The sequence below is a fragment of the Danio rerio genome, chromosome 15, assembly GCF_052040795.2.
Source record: "Danio rerio strain M-AB ecotype USA chromosome 15, GRCz13ab, whole genome shotgun sequence".
Classification (NCBI taxonomy): domain Eukaryota; kingdom Metazoa; phylum Chordata; class Actinopteri; order Cypriniformes; family Danionidae; genus Danio; species Danio rerio.
This window is the reverse complement of record NC_141035.1, coordinates 42,592,501-42,605,000: the sequence shown is the minus strand read 5'-3', so window position 1 is coordinate 42,605,000 and position 12,500 is coordinate 42,592,501. Positions and strand designations below refer to the sequence as shown.

Below are 12,500 nucleotides of genomic sequence, written 5' to 3'. Positions count from 1 at the left end.
CTTTGACCTTCTTTACTTACAGGAACTTTGATATAGAGGCTGAAGTATGAGAAGGAGCTATCCTGCTGAAGAGTTTGCCCTCTCCTGTGGTTTGTAATGTAATGGGCAGCACAAATGTCTTGATACCTCAGGCTGTTGATGTTGTCATCCACTCTGCAGATCTCTTGCACGCCCCCATACTAAATGTAACCCCAAACCATGATTTTTTTCTTCACCGAACTTGACTGATTTCTGTGAGAATCTTGGGTCCATGAGGGTTTCAATAGGTCTTCTGCAGTATTTGTGATGATTGTTATGATTCATCTGAAAAATCTACCTTCAGCCACTTTTCCAAATGATCAAATAGAAGTCAAGTTATTATTTGTTGCTCTTACAACTGAGATCGACGACAAGACTTATTTCAGGCAGTGCATAGTTAGAATAAGAATTAGAATAGATGTGTGTACAATAATAACATTAATATGTTTAATATTGTCACTAAAACTGTGGTTAAAAAATATAGAACATTTTTTGTTATTTCATTTTAAATTTAAATTGAATATTTTTATACATTTTAAACTCATTTTAAATAATCCAGTTTATTTTTTGAGCTTCAGCAAGTGCACTGTAAATTCTAACATGTTCAGTTTACTTAAAAAAAGTTTGGAAACCGATTGCCTTATTTTTGTAATATAAACTTACAAGGAAATCTTAAGTTAAGTTTAATTATTGCCTTGAAGTACGAAAACTAAAACTTATAAAGTAAACTAACTGTTAAAAATCAAGTAAGTTTAATAGAAAATTCTAGTTAACATACTTGTCATTATTTAGTAACCTTACTTAGGGTTTTATAGTAAGATTACTTTATTAACTCTATTTAACTAATATTGTTCTACCATGTTCAGTTAACATCTTGAATGCTAGTAGTCTCAACATTGCTTTAATCCACCATTTTAAGTAATGTCAACTAAAGAAACTACGTGCAATCGGTTTCCACATTTTCTTCAATTAAACTGAACATAAAATATGTAGTTCAACTTACAAGTAATGACATTATACAGGTTTTAAATGTAAACATTTTATTTGACAAAAATAGCAGAATTTCACAATACACCTGTGATATTTTAGTATCACAATACACTTGTACACAATACAGTTTTGTAAAAACCTGTTGTAAAGTGCTGTAATATACTGTAAACAGCAATACAGACAAAAAATATAATAAACATGTTCAACCCTAAAACACAAGTTTTCTAAAATGTTTAAAAATCTATCAAAAAAACTTTAAATACTTGACACTTGGAAAAAAAGATTAGTGTATTTAAACATGAATTTAAACGTGAATTAGTGTAATTAAACATGCCATTGCACCAGCACTCTAAACATGGCAGCATATAGACACTCACAGAGGAACAGATATTTAGCTTTAAAGCTGATTTGTTAGACTGTGTAGTTTAGATTGTCCTACAGAAAATATCACATTAGTGTGGTCAAAAGTATTGAGTTTGGTATCAATCAATACTGAAATATTAAAAATATCCATTACTCACCAGCATTTGAGTGCTACTGAGCTCGTTCTTAAACACCATTAATTGGCCACTGTGTTTACATGGTCAACAGAAATGACTGTGATTGGCTGTGACTGTCATAGGTTTACCATTTTTCACTGAGTCCAAACAAAGTTACACAGACACTGAAGTGTTTCAAAGCCATGTCGATAGCTGATTTGTTTAGAAGCTAACATATAAGCTATCTGGTGATGAATCGACTGATCGACAGTGCTTTGAAGTTATCCAGTGTCTTTGTATCTTTGCACCTGGTGAACAGTGGTGAAGTGTGGTAAAAATAATGACCTTCAAAGCCAATCAGTTATATCTACTGAGCATGTGAACACAATGGGCAATCAGTTCTTGCAATGTTAGTGGGAAATGGATGGACTTTTTTTTTTTTTTTCAGTAGCGATTGGTACCAAACTCAATACTTTTGACAACCCTATAAATCACAATACACTTTTTCGGTAAAAAAAAAAAAAAAGTGTTTTAAACACCAAAATGCTGCAGTCCTAAATGTAACACTGCAAACAGCAACATGTTAAAAAGCAACACTTTGTAATTAAACATGCCATTATACCTGAACCTTTAAACATAAAGCACAGCAGTATATAGGCACTCGCCGAATAAAACACATTACGCTTCCCTCCCAGCAAAAGCAACACACGTTGAACAAATTCAAATGCATTGCTCAAAGTCTTTGGGTAGTCCGAATTCAGTGTGTAAATCAAAGCAAAAAAAGAGACATACTGCATGTGGCAAAGTCCATAACCACTTTTCCTTCCAGTATAAAGGCCCACATTGCATCCATAATGAGGTTCTTTAGACATCTTCACACACGACAGTCAGCAGGCCAACATCTTCTGCACTGAAGTCCGACTCTACAATTACATCCTATGAATAGAGAAAGAAAAATAAGTAAAGTTTGATATTCTAATTGGCACTAATAAAGCCTGTAGTGGCCAGGAGACCAAAAGCAGAGGTGAAAAAAATACAATTCCTTGTGCTTAATTTAGTAACACTTTAGTAGAAACCAATTACCCTATTAACTAGTTGCTTATTAGCATGACTATTTGTGTTTATAGTACATTTTACATTCAAATGCTTCTTATAAGAAGGCCTTGCTATGGTGCTCCTTCTTCAATGTAGACCAACACGATGGATTTGCCTGTACTGCTTCTACTAGGCTTGTCATGATAGTGGAATGTATTACCAATCCATATAGTAATTTTAAAAACATCCATTTCCTGCTAACATTTGAGCATTGTTGAGTGTCATTTCTGTTAAGCATGTGAACAGAATGGCAAAACAGTGCTGTTTAAAAATGTGCTCAAAAGTGCTTAAAATGTTAGCAGGAAATTTGCTGCTTAAAATTGCAGCAGAGATTGGTACTAAATTCCAGTATCTTGAACATGATACTATTCTAAAGGAACAATAATTTTTTTTAATTAAAGAAACACTAATGTAATAAAACAAACTGCAGTAAAAGTACTTTTAAAACATTTTCAAGAAATTAAATGCAAATGTGTGAGAGACCAATTGGTGCTACATAATCAATATAAATATTTTGTAGGGAAAACTTAATAAATTGGGAACCGATTCATGAATGCATTTGGTTTTGCTAGATTAAAGCAGTGAGTCAAGTTTGCATTATTTAGCACACTTTTTAAAAATGTATTAATAACTATTTTTAATAAGAAAATTGATGTTTTAGTATGGCTTTTAGAACAAGGGTGCAGCCATCTACAATCCCACAGCAGGTGACTTCACAGGGTTGGTTATGATACGGAGCATCTTTGACTTTGTGGCTTTTAACACTATCTTTTTACATCTTAATCCAGCAGGTTCTTTCAACTGAAATTATATTTCTCTCAACATATTACATAGGTATTACACTTATTAAGATTTTTTTTTCAAGCTAATCTTCCTCCTTTTCAAAACAAGTGTGTTTAAAAATTAAAGAAATGCATTCATTACTTCACTGGTCTATGAAGCTAACTGACCCTGTGACGGCACAAGCTGCTGTATTTGCAACATAGCAATGCTCTTGCTCCAAAGGCCATAATATAACATCCCTCTTACTTTCAAATACTTACATTAAATGCATTTGTTTTATTTTTATAAAATTGAAAATTTTTATTAATAAGTGAAGTAAACTGGAATGACTGCTTCATTTCCAGTCTAAGAAAGCAGAAACAATAATACTACTTACAAAACACATCCTGAAAATTTCTTTAGACTCATCCCTCTAAAGGACTGAAAGACCCCGGAGAACTGCTGCCAGATGACCTTGAAAAAGTAAAGACAGGTAGACATGCATTATAGCCCAATGAAAACATCAAATGCAATTTATTGCAATCAAATGCAAATTATGATTCAAAGATGATGTCACAAAAATACCTTTGAATTAACATGTTGAAAATTTCTTCTAGTTTTCTTCTGCAATTTTCTCCTGTTTTTTTATTTTTTTATTTCAATCAAACGAGCAGTGTGTGTCCAATGCAGCGTAGAACTTGGATCTCACATTTCTTCCTGATATTCGATTGAATTCTGCAAAGATCCAATCAAAACATTATTAGTCATTAATAACATTCAAAAACACAAATTCACAAAATCACACAAAGTTTTGAAAAGTAAACAAACCTTCTGCAGCACTTGCATCAGCTGATGTTTCCTCTATGACTTCCTTCTGGATGTCACTGTTGTGCACAAAAACGTAAAGTGTTATTGACATGGCTAAGCGAAATTCTAAAACAAAAAACAGAAATCAGAAACACATGCAATGATACAATGCAATGCCATTTAGCAACAGATGTTACACTTTAACATGACATAGTTAAATGTTCTTGAATAATAAAAGCTGCCAAATACTCCCGGCGCCTGTCATCAAAAGCATGAGATATACTTGTCACCAAACAGTAATAAACACAACCCCCGATTAAATATAATCATGGCATTGTTGCTGGTGTGCCTTACTTTTATGCGCATTAAAAGTGGAATAAATATTTGTCTCAATTGATGTCTTTAAAAGGACACTGAACTTTCTGACTAGGGTTGCACGGTTTACCGGTACTATGGTAGTATCGTGATACTATGGCTCCAAGATACTGCCGGTGCCACTGTAGTTTGTAAACGGTAGTATTGTCATTAACAGTCTGCCTACAATACATAATGCTGCATGTGAAAAAGTCACTAAAATACTTACACGATTCAGCAACAATACATCATTGTATTTTAATAGTCTATGGAGCCTTCTAAGGTTGTAAAACTGTAGAATTTGCGCCTTTTATAGTAGCCTATTGCATATTTTGTGATGGTTCATTTTGAATCGGAATTTGTTTATTTCTGTTCCTGTCAATATGATATAATAGCTACAACAACCGTGACAATCTATTAAAAAGAATGACTCATAAAGTGAAATTTTGAATTACTTTGGATTCTTATCCGATAATAAGTGTGGAAAAAAGTATGATAGATGAAAAACCCAAAATAGCAACAGGAAACAATTTTTGACCACTTCATATAGCCTAGGTTTGTTGGAAAAATGCTCTTTTCTTTATGTATCTTTATTTTAATGTAGTTTTTTTTGCTGGAATGAATACATTTTAGGTGAAGAGATGTGCAAATTATTTAATATTTATGAAATTATGAATTATTTAAATTCAAGTAGGCCTATAATAACATATACAATATATTATTTCTTACATTTTTCTTTATTTCATGGATTTAAGTTATGAATTACAGTATTGCAATACTACTTGGTATCACCATACTTCAGCTGGTATAGTATTGTAACATAAATTAATGGTATCACAACACAACAACCCTATTTCTAACTAGTCCTCAGATGATTATTCAAATGGACAAATTATTCGGACTATTCTTGATCATGCAGTTCTTTGCTGAGAATTTTGTTAAATGTACTTTTAATGCATTAAACGATTTAAAATTACCCTGACACTCAGTATGGAGACAAGGTAACGTTAATAGAACAATTCATGAATTTGTTCTATGGCTTGTGCGGTATTGTTCAAAAAGTTTTCTTTGATGTGTAAGTGCAAAACTTACATTTCCACTGCATATCAGCTCACAAACTGGTAGTCTGAAATAAAAAATAAATAAAGGGTATAATGATATTACTAACCAAATATGCCACTCACAATACTCTAATGGTGTGCTACATTTTAAACAACCTTGTAATTGTTCAAATTTATTTGCCCTAAATTGTTAAAAATTAGTGAAACCTTCTTTAAAAATGCAAACTAACAGGTTTGGCAAAGCCTGTTTCTTTACAGAAAGTTTGCTTATAACAAAGGCTTGTTGATGCCTTTGTGTGATATTGAGCAAACAAAGGGATGTTTCTGTGCTTGGTTGTACGAGTAATACCACTTCATCATTAACGTTATCCATCACACATATTCAGTCGCGTCTGGTCAGATTTAAGTTATTTGTCATTACAGCAATACAAAACACTCAATAACGTAACGGCAACACTGGAATAAACCTTCAAAACGGCATAAAGAAAAGACAAATAGCATATAAAACAAATAAATGAGTTAATTAAATATCTCTCGCATTTTCATAAGTTTAACTTTAAGTTTCATAGGGATTGTTAGCATAAGCACACTTTAGCATCATGTGTAAATATGTATCTGCCTCATACAGTGACACGAATCGTAATCGCATCGAAATCCTAAATTACCTACGACACTCACGGGTCCATTTTGAGCTTCCTGCAGGTGATCTCATAAAAGTAAATCTTAAAAAAAAAAACACGCATATTTTCGTCACAACAAGCGCCACTAAAGTTCAGCGATAACTAACGTTACTGTATTTGTAATGCGGATAAATAGGTTTCGTTTTCTTTTTTAAAAATGTAGACCTACAGCTATGAGTTAACTTTATATCTATTTGAACGGATCATTGCGCGCGCTCTTGCTCTCTCAGTGCATCATTTAAAATGGCGCGGCCCGCTCTTTTAGAGCATAACGCCCACTTTACAAATTACTATTAACTTTACAAATTATTAATAGTTATTAAAAAGGACTAAGCAGCTAAAAATAGCTTATCTAGTAAAGTAGACAGTATTGCAAATAACGTGCAGTGGTCAAAACATTTAGTCAAAACATCATGGGCTATTAATTAGTTCACAAAACAGCAAACAATTTCACAAAGTGCAGGAAATAAACAGATTACTGATACTATACAAATAAAATCAAAGTAGTAATTAAAACGAAAAGTTTACCTTGATTTACAGCAGTACATCTTCTCAATATGAAATCCTGTCCTTCAATGGCGGTGCTGGGTGGCGGTTGGTTGTGACTCGGGATGGGGGATGGGAAATCACCACCCAGTACGCATGCGTAACAGCATGGCTTAGCCCTTATAAGCAATTTTACTCAAATTACATTAGTTATGGGAACTTTATACCTTACTATGTCAGCAACACTAATGCATTTCTAGTAAACTCAACAATTAGCTTAAAATTAAGTAAACACACTAGAATTTTGATAGTAAGGAATACTATTCGCATTTACAGTGTGTGCAAAAAAGGTCAAAAGCAATTCACATTTGCAAAACTTTGTCAGTTTTATAATTCTGGCTCAGGTAAAGATCAGCTGCTCTGCATGTTCTCTTCATCAAAACAATACTGTGTCCAAAGAAATGTACTGCTGACTGTTAGCTTTTGGGTTCCAGGCTAGATTGGGCTGGCATGCGGTCTCAGAGCTCTTCTACTTTGCAGATGGTTGATCACAGTAACCAATAGATTCATTTTCAACCAGCAGGCGATATTTCTACCGGGCGTGAGATCTCATATCAGCCTTGAGCATTGATCCAAATCAGTCTGCTGCATGAGAGAATAGCTTATTAAATCTGTCAGCTTTCAGTACCAGAATATTCACCTTTAAATCTGAATATTTGTGTTTGATTCAGTGCAGCAGTGGATCAGTAAATCAGTTCGGTACCAAGCATTAAGCCACCTGAATTGATTAATTTTCTCATCTGCAATTGTGCCAATGGTTGGTCCTACAATTTAACTACTTCTCTTTGTCTCTCCAGATTATTCTTGGAAACAACCAGGGATGCCAGATCTGTAAGAAAGATGCAGGTCACATGGTCAGGCGCAGAAGTCCTCATCATTTTCACCTTGCTGCAGTTTGTCCATCCAGAGCTTGCTGAGGGTCCTTTGGCTCCAGGTAAGTGTGCATGAGCCTATGTGTTATGTGCTGTGGGGAACAGACACATAAGCCTACTAATTGCACATGAATTTCCAAAAAGGCTTTGTGTCTTTATGTGGACACTTGCACAAAACAGTCATGACTTTTATATTCTGCAGGGCAGGCTTATGTGCTTTTCCCATGTGGCTCTGGTGTGTTTTTTTCCCTCCCCATCTTGTCTGCCTTTCCAGTCAGATGATGAACTGTCTGTTTGTGTGATAGACACCATTCAAGGGATTGTCAGATCAACTGCTTCTCTATTTCAGGTGAATGATGAATAATGTTAAACGAAAGGGGGATTTCAAGATAAACAACAGACATCAGTCAGAGCCGACTGCAATCTTCTGCTTGTGTGCCTTTTATCTCGGGTTTGAGATATGAATACATTTAGTTGTATGTGACACATTGAAGCTTTTTAAAGGACAATTTAGCTCAAAATGAGTTATTTAGCATGCCGTTGTTTTAAACCAACATGGCTTGATTGATAGTATGCTTGCTTGTTAGTATCGGGAATGCCAAAAATACATTGCAAGATTGGCTTAAAAATAGCTATGTGACTTGTATTTTAATACAAGTAAGATAAATGTTTGCTTTGTCAAATTAACAGTTTGTTGTGCCTTATCGGAGACGATGCATCTTTGCTGTTTAAAAAAAAATGTTGCATGCATAGGAAATAGTTAAGTGTGTGTACTCTATAAATACAGTAAAAATGCAATTAAATGTGTATATACTATATAAATACATTTAAAACTATGTATGGTGAAAATACAGTAAAAATACATTTAAATATGTGTATAATATAAAAAACACAGTTAAATTTGTATGTATTATAAAATACAATGAAAAAAACATTTAAATGTGTGTATACTATACAAATACAGTAAATAGTTAAATGTATGTGCTCTTAAAATACGGTAAAATACAGTTAAATGTGTATATACTATTAAATACAAATACTATTAAATATACAGCACTGAGACCGCATGCCAGCCCCAAATACTGTAAAATACATTTAAATGTGTATATATTATAAAAATACAGAAAATTGTTAAATGTACTGTAAATATACAGTAAGAATACAGTTAACTGTATATACTACAGTAAAATACAGTTATGTATATACTATAAAAATACAGTAAATTACATTTAATTTTGTATATTATATTTGTAAAAATAGTTAAATGTATGTGCTGAAAAAATACAGTAAATCGTTAAATGTATGGACTGTAAAAATATAGTAAAAATACAATTTTATATATATATATATATATATATATATATATATATATATATATATATATATATATATATACTGTAAAAACACAGTAAAATAGTTAAATATAAATATAAACAGTGAAAATGTAAGTACTGTAAAATACAGTAAAATACAGTTATATGCATATGTTATAAAATACAGTAAAAATATTTAAATTTGTATATGTTTTTGTAAAAATAGTTATGTTAAAAAATACAGTAAAATAGTTAAATGTATGGGCTAAAAATACAGTAAAAATACAATCAGATATGTATACTGTAAAAATACAGTAAAATAATTTAAATATGAATATATTCTAAAATTACAGTAAAATACATTTAAATGTGTATATACTTAAAACATACTGGAATACAGTACAATTTATATATACTATTAAAAATATAGTAAAATAGTTAAATGTGTGTTTATATACTATAAAATACAGTAAAAATACAGTTAAAGGTGTATATATTGTAAAATACAGTTAAATCTATACTATAAACATATAGTAAAAATAGTTAAATGTATGTACTGTAAATATACAGTTTAATTTTTGTGCTGAAGAAATACAGTAAAAATGCAGGCAAATGTATGTACTGTGAAGTACAGTAAAATACAGTTAACTTTGAAAATGTCAATTAAATTAACTTAACGTAATTGGGACAAGTAAGAAAGTGAGCATTTTATTTCACAGTGCTTTTGTTTAATTTCAATATATACTACCTTTCAAAATGTACAGTAATGTCTAAGTTTGATCAGTCTCTTATGCATTTTTTATTAAACATATGATAATCTTTGTTAAATATTATTTCAGTTTAAAGTAACCATTTTTCTATTTTGCTACATTTTTAAATTCAACATTCCTGTCATGACAAATGTTAATTAATATGCTGCTTAGATTTACTTATATATTTACTTTCAGATATTTTAATTGTCTGTTCTCTCACTTTTAACATATTTAATGCATCAAAATAATTTATTCAGCTTTGTAATTAGATATTACATGTAACTTTTGCATTCGTTTATTGTCTGTACTAACTTTTCACCATAGCTTTGCTTCATTCAAAACCTCTTTTCATCTCGTAGAGTTTTATCTCAGGACACCTGACTGAGCGTGTCATGATTTCTTCATCGCTAGCAGCATATTGTACATTCCTAGTAAAGTATAGTTTATTCCCACAATTGATCACGAGCGACTTCAGCCGTGAGCTCACACTTTTTGTCCCTGCATTTCTCCATTTCTAGACTTTACTCTACCTAATTCACATCAGCCTCCCCGCAATCACCCTGTTATTCAACCATTTTCTTCTTTATTGCTTCACACTCCTGTCCGTTATGATTTCTTCTCCTCACTTGTTTACCTTCCCTTCTTTCATTCTCCCCCCCCCGTATCCCTTTGCCTGCTGCTTCAGAAACAATTTACTTGTCAGCTCGGTCTGTTGGTGCGCGTCTCTCCGGGTTTAATGTTCTTTTCTGGTGTGCCGTTGGAGGCAGCTGTAATTTCAGTCGCTAGCAGGCATGCGGTGATGCCTTTTGCGAGCCCGCATTGATAGTTGGAGCCTGATATAGCAGCATTAATGAACAGGGCTCGAGCCGGGAGCATCCTGCCTGAAGTCCAATTCAGTCCACCTGATGCGCAGCGCAGCAATGCAGGAGCCCAAACGGAGCTGTAAACAGATGCTGCAGCTGAGCATGATGAGACGCGTTCTCTGATGGCACATTCGTTTGATGAAACCGAGGCTACGTTGTGGGAATTGATATACACACTGTAAAAAATATGGCAAAAACACCACAACAAAAGCTTTTGTTTCTGTCAGCTAACAGTTTCTTAATTAGCTGTATTTTATTAAGAGTATTTTGAGATTTACAAGTGTTTTCCGTTTATTTACTTTTGTGAATTGTATTATGGGGTGTTGATCTTTGCTATGTCGACTTTTGATGTTGAAAATTCAACTCTACAGTTTAACGAAGTGACTTTTATTGACATTTTAGGAGTTTTAAATAATATAATGTAGATAATTTATTGAGAAATAAGTCTGTATAATAACAGAAAAGGTACTGGCAGCGTATTACAGGATAGGTTTTAAAGTTACGTTCTAAAATAACCTGCAACAGGCGAAATCTGCAAAGTAGTCAGCTTTATTTTTTTACACTTATTTTACATGTTTTAAGGCTGTAAAAACTCATTACACACTTTATACACTTTTCTCAGATAAACATGAACATTTTCACACTTTTCTCTCTGTTTAGACACTCTCAAAGTTCAAACCTTTGTAGAAAAATAAGTCCAGTATTATCGAATGAAACCAAAGATCAAAACCTGCGCAAACATTGAGAAGGGTATAAACCAGGGGTGGGCCAACTTGATCCTGGAGGGGGGATGTCCTGTACAGTTTAGCACCAACTCTTATCAAACACACCTGCTTATAGATTTCTAGTCATCATGAAGGCTGCGGCCGAAACCGCCTACTACTCAGTAGGTACTGCATTTGAATTTAAACGTACTACTCGGCCGTTAGAAAAGTACGTTCTATACAGTATGAATGTGAAAAGTATGAATGGAATCCGGACGTACTACATCCGCCATTTTGTGATGGTCACGTGACCTACCTGCGTCAGTTGCGTCGCCTCACTTCCATTCATGAATTCTCTCACGGGGCATTATGGGATAGCGTAGCGTGCATGGGCTGCGCACTTCAGAATCTCGCCGGAAGTAGTAAGTCATCCGGGTACTTCTCACCTTCTAATTTTCGAATTCTATGAATTCGGACATACTACTCGGCTCGCATACTGATTTTAGCGTACTATATAGTATGGAAGTATGCAGTTTCAGACGCAGCGGAAGAGACTAATTTGCATGTTCAGGTGTGTTTGATTAGTGTTGAAGCTAAACTGTGCAGGACACTGGCCCTCCAGGATCAAGTTTGCCCACCCTTGGTATAAACGGAAGTCTGTGCCAGCTCCAAGTGGGTGGGACTTGAGCTCCAAGTGGGCTGTGCAAACCTGGAGTTATTTATTTATTTAGTCGTATTTAGAGTTTAATATTGTGCTTTATGAATGTGTACACCTAATTCTAAAGTAACCTGATGTGTTTTATTAACGTCTACACCTAAACCCAAGCCCAAACCCAACCTCACAGTGTAACCTGTTCTGTTTTATTAACGTCTACACCTAAACTCAACCCCAAACCCAACCTCACAATAACCCATTGTTTTATTAACGTCTACACCTAAACCAAACTGTAAACCCAACCTCACAGTAACCTGATGTGTTTAATTAATGTCTAGTCCACCTACACCACTTAAACCCAATCTACTTGTGGTTTAAGTCCCTTCCACTTGGAGGTCACCCAACCTACTTGCGGTGTAATCCCTCCCACTTGGAGGTCTTCAGGCTGCTGCGATACCTACTTGCCAACATTCATCGCTTTCAGCAAAAGGTTCATGAAGCTTTTTAAGATTTGTGTGGAAAATGTTTAGTGTAATGTTCTTTTTTTCT

General features: G+C 33.7%; 1 protein-coding gene and 1 long non-coding RNA gene across 9 annotated transcripts in view; one reads left to right on the top strand and one right to left on the bottom strand.

Moving 5' to 3' along the window:
• robo1 (roundabout, axon guidance receptor, homolog 1 (Drosophila)) overlaps positions 1–12,500 on the top strand; it is a 553,775-nt gene that overhangs the window by 52,619 nt on the left and 488,656 nt on the right. For all 8 annotated transcript variants that reach the window (XM_087282423.1, XM_087282421.1, XM_087282414.1 and 5 more), the window contains 1 exon segment: positions 7,590–7,726. In XM_087282423.1, coding sequence (XP_087138549.1) covers positions 7,633–7,726 — 94 coding nt within the window. In that variant the 5' untranslated portion in view covers positions 7,590–7,632.
• Positions 2,074–6,823, bottom strand: LOC147840685 (uncharacterized). The gene is made up of 6 exons (XR_015508861.1): positions 6,775–6,823; positions 5,598–5,631; positions 4,173–4,228; positions 3,930–4,079; positions 3,742–3,818; positions 2,074–2,423 (listed from the first exon to the last, which is right to left on the bottom strand). It is a non-coding gene; the product is annotated as an uncharacterized LOC147840685 (long non-coding RNA).